The sequence below is a fragment of the Neolamprologus multifasciatus genome, chromosome 10, assembly GCF_963576455.1.
Source record: "Neolamprologus multifasciatus chromosome 10, fNeoMul1.2, whole genome shotgun sequence".
NCBI lineage: Eukaryota > Metazoa > Chordata > Actinopteri > Cichliformes > Cichlidae > Neolamprologus > Neolamprologus multifasciatus.
In genome coordinates this window covers 32,156,193-32,171,764 of record NC_140448.1, presented here as the reverse complement: position 1 = coordinate 32,171,764, position 15,572 = coordinate 32,156,193, and the positions used below count along the sequence as shown (strand labels likewise).

The 15,572-nt window shown below is 39.0% G+C and overlaps 2 protein-coding genes across 2 annotated transcripts in view; one reads left to right on the top strand and one right to left on the bottom strand.

The window, feature by feature from the left end:
* The window catches only part of LOC146510531 (glutamate receptor 1-like), a 441,677-nt gene that overhangs the window by 260,657 nt on the left and 165,448 nt on the right, over positions 1 to 15,572 (bottom strand). The window lies entirely within an intron of this gene.
* On the top strand, positions 353 to 6,691 carry LOC146510539 (uncharacterized). Its single transcript, XM_085175002.1, has 2 exons — positions 353 to 1,734; positions 5,674 to 6,691. Exon 1 carries the CDS (start codon positions 543 to 545, stop codon positions 1,731 to 1,733), a length of 1,191 nt encoding a protein of 396 aa, XP_085031128.1. The 5' UTR covers positions 353 to 542; the 3' UTR covers position 1,734; positions 5,674 to 6,691.

The window sequence follows — 15,572 nt, the reverse complement described above, 5'->3', positions numbered from 1 at the left end:
ATATGAAAACAAAAAGAAGATGCATTCTCTGTCATATGGGCCCGCATGAATAAACTTTCTGAATCCTTTATCATCTGCAACTGAAAATAGTTGTGGATGATTACTATACCTTTCTAATGTGACGTTGTTGTCCCTGGCTTTCTTTCTCTCCCTCTGGCTCTGTTCCTGTGCTACTGAGTGTAACTACCGCCCCTCCCCCCTCTGCCCAGCGTAAAGCACAAGGCTCGCCTGCTGAGTGAAGCAGAAAAAAAGTGAGAGAGAGAGAAAGAAAAAAAAAAACCCACGTGACGGTTCGCGATAAGGAGCCGGCTCGCGTCGTTCACGTCAAAGAGCCGACTCTAAGAGCCATTTCGTTCACGAACAACCCATCACTACAAGGGTGGAGGTTACTGACCGTTATTAGTAGTTAGGTAATCATGCCCCATTATTGTTTGCATCTAACTTCAGCAATTTATGGGTGAGACTTAAGTACATCGGAAACGGGGATCCCCCGACCCGTGATTATGTTGCTGAAGAACTGTTATTACAAACATCATGGCTGAATGTGCAAGATGTATACTCTTTCATCACTCTTCCTAGTAAATGGGATTTTGAGCTGTGTTTCAGAGGCGCCTTTACGTCGCTTCTTAGAGATTTCCTTTTCCAACGCATCGCACCCGAAATGGAAAGACTGGCAAGTGGAGTCTTCTGTCCAGGTAGAGGTAGTGACTCTTGTTAAATTCTGGACTGGAAGGATTCCAGACCAAGATATCGAGCTATATCTTATAAGGTATTGCGAGATTCTTCAACCTCCCATCAAGCCAGTGGATAAATTCGGATTCTGGTATGGAGTCCAAAAATACAAAGTTCGGATGCGTAGAGATGAAGCTGGACATATAATCTCCATTGCTAATTCCATCTCGTTGGGCCCCTATAATGGAAGGATTATTTATCCAGGACAAACAGTGAGGTGTTTTATCTGCCAAGATTTAGACCACCAGGTGAGAGAATGCCCCACAATTAAATGTTGGAAATGCGGTGAGTTGGGCCACAAGGCTAAAAGTTGTCATAATGAAAGTGAATGCTCCCTTTGTGGTCTGAAAGGGCACACTTTCTTTAAATGCCCCAAGTCTTTTGTGAACATACTTAAGTCTTCCCGACAACCTCAACCTTCAGACACTTTGGATTTCCCGTCTTTGGAGGATCCTTTTCAAGCAATGGATGCCCCCGCGAATGCCCAGGAGAGAGAGGCTCCCCCCTCTCCTCCTCTTCCTCCTCCCCCGACGTCAGTCTCACTGTCACTCCCGGTTTCGCTTGGATTAGATCATCCACAAGTGGATGATCAGGATAACCAACCTAGCCCTATCCAAGATGAGTTACCATCTCCACTGTCTCAGTCAAGTGAAAAAAGTGACGAGAGTAATGAAGAGCTGGGTGGTAACCTGGTCATAGAGACATCTGATGGCGAGAACAAGAGCGATAGGGATGACGAGGAAATCGACAGTGAGAAGACATCTGATGACAACGGAGATAGCGAGGACCTTGGATCCTTCCCTCTTACAGAGGCGGCGTCTCTGGCTTTTGCTGCTCTGCCTGACGAAACGAAAGGAAAAAGGAAGACCTTCTTCAGTGGAAGTCACCCGGCCCTCAATGAGCTTGTCAATGAGGACATGAGAGGAGGCAGAAAAAGGACTGTTTCTGCCTCTAGCTGTGGAAAAGATAAGCGGAAGGATAATAGACCAAGTCCTCCGTGAGGTAATAATTTTGAAATGGACTTTCCTTTAGTAAATCTATGAGTAACATTAAAATAATAACATTTAATGTTAGAGGCCTTCAATCAGAAAAGAGCAGGAAAAGGAAGGTTGATTTCTTAAAAAGGCTTGATTATGATATTTTGTGCCTTCAAGAGATGAGACTAAAAACACACGCAGATATATATGAATTAAATAAAATGTGGAATACTGGTCATTCAATAATATCGATAAGGGAAGACAGCTCTGACGGAGTGGGCTTTTTCTTCAAAAACACTCATGTGAATATAAAGAAAAGAGATATAATACCAGGACGGCTTTTACTTGTGGATTGCCATTATGGTGGTCAAAAGTTCCGGTTAATTAATGTGTATATCGCACCCGAAAGAACAAGGAAAATGCAATTGCTAAAGAAAATGAGACATTTGTTGGAATGTGGATTTAATACTGTTTATGTGGGGATTTTAATATGGTTACGGAAGAGAATGATAGGATTGCTAGTACGACATTCAAAGAGTCCAGGGAAGGCAAACTACTTACACAAATATGCAATGACGCATCTCTTAGGGATTTATATAGGATCTTAAATCCTCAGACAACTCATTTTACAAGGTTTGACTCATCCTCTAAAACTAGAATAGATAGGATTTATATATCTTCCGAGATTTTAGCTTTAAGATATAATGATTTTGTAACTGAGTTCTCTGATCATAAGGTAGTCAGAGCTACGATTTTGTGTGGCACTGACCCCCCTTCCACTTAAATTAAATTACGAGCTGTCTAAGTGATGGGGCACTAGTTTTGGAATTAAAGGCAGAAATTGAGAAAGTTTTGCAGCTTAAAAAACTCACAACATCTGATATACAATTGTGGGAGATACTGAAAGAACGTATGCGAAACTTTTTCAAATTTAAATGTAGAGAAATAAATTATGCAAAAAATATAAAGTATAACAAACAAGTAAATCAATATATTTTATTGAAGAATAAAAAAATTAGAAAAGAGGATGAAGAGAACCAGATTGAAGAACTTAAACTTAGTATTGAAAAAGTAAATAATGAAATATTATTTAACTTATTTTAACTTACTTTCATTTATGGGAGGTGATATAAATGATAATAAAGATTATATGATTGGCGTTAACCAAAAGAAACGTAATAATGATTTTATTTCTTCTACAAGAGATGAGGGAGGAAACTCCTTTGTAAACAAAGTAGATAAAAGGCGAGTTATCAGAAGGCTACGTGCCCACATGTTCTCTCCGTTATCTACAAAAACAAGTGCAGCAAAATACCTGTTAAGTAAAATAGAGCCTCTGGACTCCATCCAATATACCTCACTTTTAGGAAATATTACTAAAGAGGAGGTAGAATGTGCGATCAGTCAGTTAAATACAAACAAAACCCCTGGTTTAGATGGGCTTCCGTCCAAATTTTATAAAATAGTTGTGAATGAAATATCCAAATTTTTAGCCACTGTTTTTAATGAAGGCATGCATAAGGGAACTTTGGGCGACTCCTTTTATAATGGATTAATGTGTTTGCTATATAAGAAAGGGGAAAGAGATAATATAAATAATTATAGACAATTAACAATAATGAATGTTGATTATAAAATATTTGCTAACATGTGCAATAAGAAGTCGTCTGATGTGGGATAACTTATGTACTTTGCGTGAAATAATTTATAGTAGAAAAGACACAGAATTTTTTATTTTAAGTCTCGACCAAAGGAAAGCCTTTGATTACATCTCCCACTTTTATTTGTGGGAAGTAATGAAAGCTTATAATATGCCTGAAACGTTCATCTCTATGATTAAAGTATTATATAAAAAATCCCTTGTCCAGATTAAAGTAAATGGAAGACTGACCGAACCCTTTCGAGTCGAATGTGGAGTGAAACAAGGATGTCCTTTAAGCGCAGCCCTATGTTCTAGCAATAAATCCGTTACTTAAAACAATCAATAGTGATAGCCGTTTTACTGGATACGTCCTAAATGACGCTTACAAGGTGACTGCCCTTGCTTATGCGGATGTCTCTGTAATTATTAAAGATCAAAAGGAGCTATTAATACTTAAGGATTTGCTAACAAAATATGAACAACTGGTGCTAAGCTAAACCAGGAAAAGACCGAAGGAGTTTGGTTTGGACAAAACTTAAAAGAACCTGTAATTGATTTAAAAATTAACAAGGAGATGAAGATTTTAGGTATTTGGATTACTAAAAATGATCCATGTCTTTTGAATTGGAAAGAAAAAGAGTGAAATAGAAAACGAAGTAGCTAAATGGGATAATAAAAATACAAACTGCGCGCGCGTGAATATCGTGAAAACACATGTAGTCTCAAAGTTGTTGTTTCTAGCTACTGTCTTCTCCCCTCCTCAGAAAACTGTTATTAAATTAAGTAAATTATGTACTGAATTGATTTGGGGGACAAACCGCGAAGTAATGCAGAGGAAATGAATGTATAAAGGAAAAGAAAAGGGAGGATTAGGAGCGCCAGATCTTAGCATTGTTTTGATGATTCCTTTTCTAAAAAAATGTATATAGTGCATTTGAGCAAAGCACCCACTGGATCCAAGGGAAGAAATTTTTGTGGAAAAAATGAAAGGGAGAGCCATACTTTAAACTTGTGTTCGGGGATTTTGTAGATCAGTGTGTGGTTTAAATCTTTTACAATTAAACTCAAAACAAATATATAATAAAATCAATCTGGGAAAAAAAATGAAGGTATGATACGATATAAGTTTGCTGAAAAAGAAGAAAATCAGAAAATAGTTAAAAACATATATGATAAAGTAATATCCGAGAACATGAGAGATACAGTGTAGCTTATCTCTGTCGGACGTCTCCCAGTAAGAGCTGTGGTTCTGTGGAGTTGCTTTGTTACTACAAAGAAATGCCCCATGAGGACGAAACTCTTGATCATCTGTTGCTATCATGTTACAGGACGGTTGAAATAAGAAGGAGGATGGATAAACTAGGTTTTAATATTGAAAATAATAGAAAAGCAGTAAGATACGGTTTGTTTAAAGAAAAGATGAGTGAAAATAAAAGAAGATTGTTTTGGTTGATGTGCATTATAAATGTACACATATGGAAAACAAGGGCTAAAGGGGTTATAGAACAAAAAATGATAAGTAGTTTCGTAGTATGTAAAAACATCGTAACTGAGCTGAGAAGGAAAACGAGAGATATGAAACTAGGTAACGACTTGCCGTGGGAGATTTTATTATTGTAAAATGTAAAACAAGATGTGAATAATTTGTACATGGTGCTTGTATTATGTGTATGTGTAATTGTGAATTTTGATATTTAAATAAAGTAATTTAAAAAAAAGTAAAGGGGGGTAACTCTTAGTTTATCCTTGCCCACCTGCTCCTTTTGTGCCCAGTGTTAGAAGCTATCATGCCGCCCTACACCTGCACCCTATGCCTCCAAGTTTGGCAATTTATGGGTCAGATTGAAATATGTTGGGGAAGGAGAACCTCCCACTAGAGATTATGTTGCGGAGAAATTGCTTTTTCAGTCCTCTTGGGGGAATCCTCGGGACATTTACTCTTTCATCTCCCTCCCAAACAGAAGGGACTTTGAACTGTGTTTTTTCCAGGAAGCTCCTCTATGACGCTTCATGGAGATTGTTGCTTCAAGCTCTGACCAACCAAAATGGAAAGAGTGGACAGTAGAATCATCTCTTCAAATTGAAATAACCACCCTTGTGGTCAAATTCTGGACAGGAAGAATCCCTGATCATGACATCGAATTATATTTGAAAAGATATTGTGAGGTGTTACATCCACCTATTAAGCCGGTGGACAACAAAACATGTCAAAATGAAAGTGAATGTTCTCTTTGTGGTCAAATAGGACATACTTTTTTCAAATGTCCAAGATCATATGCAAACATGGCTAAGAATCAGCATCAATCTCGTTTTGCTTTTGAGACATCTGATCTACAGCAGACAGCAGGAACTCTAGAAGACTCTGAGGTCCCTTTGATTGTGTCTCAAGTTCCAGCAGGAGAACAAACACTTCCAGAACAGTCAGGAAACCTCCCAGAACCTGGGTCTCAAGTGCCTCCTCCGATTGAACAAAATACAACCATCACAACAGAAGGACCTACTGACCCGGAGGAGGAGGACCATCTGGATCTACATTTAGAACAGCAGGAAAACGAGGAAGGTTGTGAGGAGGAGCAAGTAGACACACGGGATACAAATGGATCCAACTCGATATCATCAGAAAGTGTCAGTGAGAATGAAACCAACAAGGAAGAGAAGGATGATGAAAGCGATGAGGACATCACATCTGAGAGCTATGAAAGCGCAAGTGAGAGTCAAGGATCTCCTGGGGAAATACCAACGGGAAATATTACAGTAAGCAATGATGATGATCAGACGGAAGCAGAGCTACAGTGGGCAGTTTTTTCCAATAAGGATCACCCTGCAAAGGGTGAGCTGATTAATGATTCCCCTAGTGTATGCAGAAAGAGGAGAGTCTCTGTAGCCTCCTATAGTAGGGAGAAACGGAAAGACGTCCGACCCAGCCCTCTGTAAGTAACCTGCTTTATACTAATCTCGAATAGAAGTCTCCTCAGAGTACTAACCTGGAATATTAGAGGTTTACAGTCAGAAAGATACAGAAAAAGGAAAGTTGATTATTTATTAAAGCTAAATTATGATATTCTCTGTCTACAAGAGATGAGACTGAAAAGTGATAATGATATATCTGCCCTAACTCAAATGTGGTGTCCGGGGCACTCAATAGTTTCAATCGGGGAGGATAGCGCAGATGGAGCTGGTATCTTCTTTAATGACTCAAATGTGAATATAATCAAACGAAGAGACATTATTCCTGGAAGACTTCTTTTAGTTGACTGTTTTTATCATGGACAGAAGATGCGGATCATTAATGTTTATTCTGCACCTGAAAGGACAAATAAAATGAGGCTGTTAAAAAAAATGAAGCAGCTCTTGGAAGTGTGTTTTAATTTAATAATATGTGGCGATTTTAATATTGTAATGGAAGAAAGTGATAGAGTTGCTACAACGCCTTCTAAGATCAATCGTGAAGGTAAATTTTTAGCGCAAGTTTGTGTAGATGCAAGAGTAATACATCCCACAAAGATTCATTTTACTAGATTTGACACAAATGTCAAAACTAGAATAGATAGGATCTATATTTCTTCTTCAATACGCGCTCTTAATTATGACACCTATATGACTGATCTATCTGATCATATGATTGTTAAAGCTACAATGCAGTGTGGTCTTGACTATCCTAAGAGCTATTGGAAATTAAATACGGCATGTTTGAGGAATCTAGCGCTAACACAAGAACTAAAATGTGAAATTAAAAAAATATTGCAATTAAGAGTTCTGGTAAGTTCTGAGATTGAACTGTAGGATTTGCTTAAAAGCCGATTGAAAGATTTCTTCAAATTCAAATGTCTGGAGCTAAATCATGCTAAGAATATGAAATATAATGAAGATGTAAAAACATATATACGTCTAAAATGTAAAAAAAGAAACAAAGAAGAGGAACATCAGATGGATTAATTGAAAAAAGGATTAGAATTGATAAATAATGAATTATTATTTAATACGCAGATAACAGCAGGGTGTGATGGAAATGGAAACACTGACTTTGCGATTGTCTCTGGTCAGAGGAGACGTGGAAGCAACTTTATCCCCTCTATTAAAGATGGAAGTGGAAAATTAAGCGTCAATTAGAGCGAAAAAAGACACGTTGTCAGAGAACAATGCTCTTCCATGTTTTCTGCATTACTGTAACAGAGCGAAGGGGATTTTTTTCCACAGTGTTTTTATAGGAGGGAAACCTTCCTCCAAACGGACAGAGCAGTGGAGCCGCCAAGGGAAAGCACACAAATTAAAAACTGTAAGGCTAACGTATAATTTATTATATTTAAACAGTTACAAATATAAAATGAATTAACACAACCCTGGCCAGGGGACAACACAATAAAAATCAATAAGACACAACATTAAAAGTCAAAGAATTAAAAATCCAGTGAAGCGGTCCAGAGGGGAGACCCGGCGGCGTCCTCGCCTTCCTCTTCGTGTTCTGCGCCCCGGTGCGCTAAAGAAAGTAAGGCAGCGGCAGTCACTACTCTTTTAGGCAGCTACCATTCATTAAAGGGGATGAGTCAAAAGACTGGGTGGTGCTCTCAACTCTGCCCGCCGTTTCTTTGTAACCACCAATCGGCACCGGCCCGCCCCGCCGCCTCTAATTTCCCGCGTAATCTGGCCTCCTGTTGCTGCAGCAGTCGGACCGCTTGCTCCGCGTCCTTGGTCGCTGGCGCTGTATCTTCCTCCCTCCTTAACGCCAAGCTCCACCAGTCTTATGTGTCACTGAGCACTCTGTAAATTACCACTCCCTCCTTTCCTCTCAGGTGTGTCAAATTAGTAAAACGGGAAAAGGGTCGGAGTCTCTCCAGGACAAATTGACAGATGCAACCAAAACATGCAATATCAAAAATAAATAAACACACTTCACATTAGAACACAGCAAAGCAAAACAACATCCTTCCCTGGATGACATTACCTTTAAATGTTATTGAACCTCTTGAACCTTCTGTTTCTGATCCACTCCTTGGGGTGATGAGAAAAGAAGAGGTTGCAGCTGCTGTCGAGCAACTGAATAACAATAAAACTCCAGGTCTAGATGGTCTCCCAGCGGAGTTTTACAAGTTGGGTACAGGAGGTAAAAGTAAATGAACTTTTAACCTCAGCTTTCAAATTCAGGACTTGAAAAAGGAGTATTATGTGACTCTTTCTATTTTGGTCTGATGTGTTTATTATATAAAAAAGGAGATAAAAGTGATATAAATAATTATAGACAATTAACAATAATGAACGTTGATTATAAAATATTAGCTAAAATAATAATGAATAGATTAGAAGATATATTAGATGAAATTATTGTGAAGGAAAGGACATGTGCTATAAAGGGTCGCCAGATGTGGGATAATCTGTGCACCCTGAGAGAGGTAATATACTCCAGAAGAGACTCTGACCTTTTTATTCTTGGCTTAGATCAAAAGAAAGCATTTGATCATCTCTCTCATTCGTATATATGGGCAGTTATGAAAGCCTACGGGATGCCGGACAGTTTCATCGCAATGGTAAAATTGTTATACAAGAAATCCATCATAAGTGTCAAGGTAAATGGAAGTTTGACCGAACAATTCCATGCTTCGTGTGGAGTGAAACAGGGATGTCTGCTAAGCGCTGCTTTGTATGTTCAGCCATCCATCCTTTATTGAAACTAATCAATAATGACACTAATATTAAAGGATACTGTTTTAATGACGGCTATAGAGTGACAGCTATGGCTTATGCCGATGATGTTACAGTTATCATTAGGAACCAGGACGAGTTGGACAGGTTACTTTTTCACCTCAAACAATATGAATTGGCATCAGGGGCAAAATTAAACCCAGAAAAAAAACAGAAGTCGTGTGGTTTGGTTCCTCATTACCAAAAATAAACGTACAAGTAAATGACGAAATGAAAGTATTGGGAATTTGGATCAACAAAGGGGACCCCTGTTTGTTAAGACCTGTTTGTTAAAAAGGTCTAAAAAGGAATGTGAAATTAAAGAAGTAGCTAAATGGAAAAATAAAAATACTAACGCGCGAGTTAATATAGTTAAAACCCATATAGTATCCAAAGTTCTTTTCCTTGCCACGGTTTTTCCTCCTCCTCATAAATCACTTTTACTCTTAAACAAATTGTGTGTTAAATTAATATGGGGAACAAACCGAGAGGTAACGAAACGAACCTTGATGTACAAAGGCAAAGAGTGTGGTGGATTGGGTGCGCCAGATCTCCGCATCACTTTGAAAATCCCATTTATTAAAAATGTTTTTAACGCTCTTAATAGGGGAACTCCGTGGATTAGAGGGAATGTAGCACAACGGGAAAAATTAAAAGGTAGGGCTAGATCAAATATACCTTATAAGCTTCTTTTTGGTGACACTACAGAACAGTGGAAAGACCTTAACATTAACTGGACACAAGTATGCACTAAACAAGTATATAATATAATTAATCATAAAAATAATGAAGGACAGATAAAATATAAGGGCGTTGGCATAGAAGAATACCCGTTAATAGTTAAAAATCTATGACAAATTAATATCTGAAAATATGAGAGATACAGTGTGGTTGATCTCGGTTGGACGCCTCCCCGTTAGAGCGGTGGTTCAGTGGAGCTGTTACGTTACCACCAAAGAATGTCCAATGTCACGATGTGCCGAAGACGAAACCCTTGAACATTTACTGCTATCCTGTTACAGAACAGTAGAGATCAGACAGCAAATGACTAAAGTGGGGTTTGAAATTGAAAACAACATACAAGCTATAAAATATGGTCTGTTTAAAGAAAAAAAAATGTACGACAGTAAAAGACGCCTCTTTTGGCTTATCATGTGTGTTATCAATACCCATATTACTTTTTTTTTTTGGGGGGGGGGGGGGGGGGAGGTTAATTTAAATTTATGTATCTATTGTGTATTGCCATATGTTTTGATGCAAAGTTAAAAATAAAAGTAAGCACTGAAACAGGTGCAGGAATGCTGGGCCCGAGCTGCACTGGGAGCAGGAACACAACGGGGCGAAGGAGCAGGCTCAGCAAACACAGACTCATCTAAAATGCTTGTTAGCTTCCTACCACCACCACGTCTAGCAGTCTTAACAGTCTCAGTCTTTGATTTAACAGTTTTCACAGTCTCAGACTTTACGTGGCCAGGTGTAGAAAAAAAAAAAAAAAAAAAAAAACAGACTTGGCAAAAGTGGGTTTTTATCTTATTTCCACCACGATGAACAGTCTTGGGACTAAAAATCTCAGAGGAACGTATATTGTCATTAACTAGCTCGTGAGGAGCTAAACCAAAACTGGCCTTCCAATCCAAATCATCATCGCGAAAAGAGATCCGAAGGTGTCTGAGGTGAGACTTATAATCCTTTCTGTTTATTGGCTCAGGAGTGTGGGCAAGGTAGTCATTTCGACTCACCACAAGTTGCTCAGAATTGTCCATATGACGGCGGCGTGGGCGCCGCTTTCCTCGGGAGGAGCAACGCTGTGGCTCCAGCAAGGAATGTGTGTCTGAAGTTAAACGAAGACCTCCCACTTGTAGTGTAGGTAGCACAAGTGCAGGCGAAGCAGCAGGTGAAGCAGCATGGCAACTCCAGGGACCCCCCAGAGCTAAACGAGTCCCATGAAAAATGTGCCCATAGTCGGGGGTGAGCCATGGCCTCCACCGGAGCTCCTCCTCTAGCTGGGAGAGAGCTACCTGCCGGTGCTCGTGCAGTTCAACGTCTGCTGGGTCCATGTTCTGGTCGCGATCTTCTGTCAAGTGTCGCTGTGTGCAGGCAGGAGTAGTGGACCCAAAGTGCAGACTCGCGGCAGGCAAAAGTGTACTTCAAACTCAGCTTTTATTGCTGGATGGCAAAACGTAACAAATCCAAATAAACTTACATAAGCAGACAGCCAGAACACAGCATAAATGAGGGTAGATCACAACACCGACAAACTGAAACACAGGGCTTAAATACACAGAGGGAGCAATCAGGGAATGGGCAACAGGAGGGAAACACAGCTGGGAAGATCAGGCCTAACGAAACTGGGGAAGCAAAACCAGATACATTAACATAAGACACAGACTTTCAAAATAAAACAGGAAACATAACACAGACTGAACTAAAGACACAGACTCACATGCAGGCACTACAACAGAGACGTGGGACCAGGGCAGACACTGACTGGACACGGGCATATAGCAGACAGGGGAGACAACAACTAAGGATTACACAGAGACATAAACCATAAGACAGAACTCTAACAAAGAAACCAAAGACTAGAAATGATAAATAATATAATAAACTCAAAAACCCTGGGTCAATGACCAGGCATCCTAACATTAACCCTCGGTTAAGGTGGTGATAGTACTATGAGCGGGGCCTTGGGTACGTCACTTAATTTTACTGGTAAACAAGAGAAACAATAATTAACCAGTTTTAACCTTTGTACTTAGAAGTTTTAATATTGGTGGTGCCTCCACTCAGTGAAAATAGTGAGTTCTGTTTAATCTTCACTAAGAATAATGGATTTATCTAACGTGTTAAACCCCTTTTCACTTTTTAATAACCGTTACCACTTATAAACTCTGTAAATAATAATTATGACACAACACAAAACTTTAAATTCAAAATGTAAAATTTAGTCAAAATAAAATATGATTTAAATAAAATAAATACAATATTAAATGTTCTAAACTGTAAACTTTAAGTTCCGTTCAAATTTGTAACCTCTGTGAGCTCATTTACTGAAACCGTTGCAGACCTGGTCGTTGCTCGGGCTCGTTGGGATCAGAAAACATAAATGGCTGCTTCACTTGTTAAACAAGCAGAAAATAAAATGCCCTTGCTCAAGTCTACTCACAAATCCTTTGGGCTAACTGCGAAGGCGAGTTGAGGGGCAGGCTCGGTCTGTGACCATGCGGCCTCCACTCGGCAACGTGGTTGGAATTAGCTGCATGGCCGGGTTGCTGAGTACACTGGGACGAAACCACGGAAATCCTATCCACAGCAGAAGGGTCCAGAGAATTCCTCTCGGTCCATCATCACAGGGTAAAACAGTCCATAACAGGAACGTAGACTCTGCATCCACGGCTATTCTCCCGTTAGCTCTGCTATACAACCTCCTCCGCTAATGTGCAGCTGCTGACTCTCACCAGCTTAGTTAGTGTTGTTTTTTTTTTTTCTTTCGCCTCACTTAGATCACACCTTCCTTACATCTGATTGGACAATAGGTTTACATCAACCAATGAGATAAAAGAAAATATAAGACAGCCCAAAATGTACTCGTAAAACAACTTGCAGCAAATATACCAAGTTGATCAATTACTGATTCCACTTCCTCTCTTTTAATTTCCCCAACCAAGGTTTCATAAATAACAGAATTTAATGGTTCAAGATAGATGGTAGAAGATTGTTAACAGCGTCACTGTTTGTAACTATGGGTGAAAACATGTCTTTTCCCTTCTTCTTTAAAAACTGACTTTCCATGTTTGTCCTTAAATGAGACAATAAAATCATTTCCACGTTTCTTTTGATTATTTAGAATCATATAGTTGCTATTCCCATAAAATTCAGTACATCTCAACATATTAAATAAAACTTCTCTATTGACTCGATATATATATATATATATATATATATATATATATATATATATATATATATGTATGTGTGTGTGTGTGTGTGTGTGTGTGTGTGTATCTACTTACTTCTTCATTGTATTTCATATTCTTAGCATGATTTAATTCTCTTGCTTTAAATTTTAAAAATTTACACATGCATCGTTCAAGAAGTTCCCGAAGTTCCAAGAAAGATGCAGTAAAAATCTTACGATGTAATATTTTCTTAATTTCAGATTTAACTTCAGACACAAGCAACCCATCTGCTAACAAAGATGTATTCAGTTTCCAATAGTTCCAATTATAGCTTCAAAATGATTACAGGACATCAGACTACTTTTTCTTACTGTTTAAATTAGTTTTTAAATGTATAAATAGGATGGCCCCAGAGTGTCTCAATAGATACATCCAGAGACAAGATAGTATTCGTATTACTGAGAGTAAGGTGAACGGCAACTGCAAGATATTATATCGCAGATCTACAGTCGGTCAGTCAGCTTTTTCTATAAAGGCCTGACGTCTGTGGAGCACACTTCCAACCGAAATCAAACTGATTACAGACATTAGATCTTTTACATTGAAGGTTAAAGTTTGGTTAAAGGGAAACCCAAGTTGTAGTCATTTTAACTAACGATTTTAATTTTATTTAAAATTATTGTAATTGTATTTATGATGTAATTTGGTTTTATGAAAATGTATGCTTTATTGTAAAATGTATCTATTTAGATTGTAAGCCCAACAAGGGACAATTGACCCTGTGCATGAGAAAATGCTAACTTCCTTGTTTGAGACCGGATGTGGGGTTGTACATTTCCGGTAGCTTTACTTTGCGGTCAATCGCTACTGCAAAGATATCCTCCAAAATCATGTCCAAAACTGGAAAACGGAAAGATCGCGTTAAGTTACAAAGAGGAGAAGGTGGGAACACTCACCACTGTTGTGTCATAAAAATCGAATGATCAATTTTGACGTTTAAAGAGTTTAAATCGATCAGTTGTTTACATCACTAAACACAAGCAGAACTGCATCACTGCAGCAGAAGACACATCGTCCACATTCAGAAGCACATCTCTGTATAGTGACTGGTCTTATGATTTAAACAGGCAAATGTTCAGCATTCAAACTACAGGTGAACAATAGTCAAACCAGATGTTTCCCGTTATGTTGATATCAGCTAGTCAAGTACACACCTACACAGCATGTTAACAAACCGTGAAAAAAGACACAAAAATGAATGATTGCTGGTAACGGTTTCTATACATTAGTATTTACGAAGGGTATGTTGTGACTTACCTTCAAAATTACAGCGGTCCCTCGCTATAACGTGGTTCACCTTTCACCTCGCTGTTTCGCAGATTTTTTAGTGCAAGTTTGCATGCTTATTTTTTTACATCACATTGTGTCCTGCGTCCTGATCGCTGCAGACGATCTCCTCCGTCTCTCCTGTACAGTACAGAATCGCTGCATCTATCGCTAGCAGTGTGACTCTGAAGTGCAGTGCTGTATGTCCACGAAACGTTTTGCACCGTCAAAAATAAAATTGGCTACTTGATTTCACCTATCACTGGTTATTTTTAGAACATAACACCCGCGATAAACGAGGGACAGCTGAGAAATATAACATTTGAATCCCTTTTCTCTTTTGCTCTGAGGCGCAGGGGAAAAATATCGACAAGTCGATGAACATCATTTACAGATATATTGGGTAAATGCCCGAGACATCTACAGAAGTGTAAATCGCCGCTTGAGTCATTCATTTGCTTAACTTGTTTTGGACCGTAAACAGGGCACAAATAGGACACCGGAAACAAAGCTCCCCACAGGAGTTTCCGCACTGGAAGTAGCAAATGCTAACGTGCACATAGTCAATTGTTGAAAATTAGCAGTAGCTATAAACCTGTGCGGCACATCAGTTTCATGTCTTGCACTTGAACTATGTTAAACTGCACTGTCCCTTTAAATAAATAAATTCAACTGTACTAAAACCTAAACTGGGATAAGCCAACACTAACGTGGAAACTATGATGAGAGACATTAACATGAACACACAGCTGAACCAACACTTGAACCTAATCCTGAGGTTTGAAGTACGTGACAGCAGACAAACAGACGATCCAACAAGGGACAGAGGAAAACACACACAATAAATACACACGATGCACAACAGGAGGGAGACACAGCTGAACCTAATTAGACATGACGCAACAGGGAGGAAACAAAACACAATACATTGAATACACGACACAAGACTATCAAAGTAAAACAGGAAACACAAAAGACACAGGCAAAGACTCTGAGACAAAGAGCCATGAACCATGAAAAAGGCCCAGTAGACACAGTAGACAACCCTAACCCTTTTTTGCAATTAAAAAAAATTTTAATAATAAAATTTTTAAGAAAATGTAAAAAAACAGATTTCATGGTGTTATTTCCATCCTCTATATACATACATCTATGCCAAATGGGTGAGACACAGAGAGAGGGGGGGGGGACCTCTGCCCCCCAGAAGTCCCAGTCAAAGTCTGCTTCTTTAATAATTCACCGCCTGTAGGAGGTGTGGTCCTGTGGCTCTGCAGTAAGGTGGAGGCTGAGGGGTCGTGGAGGAGACCACCGCTCAGTGTA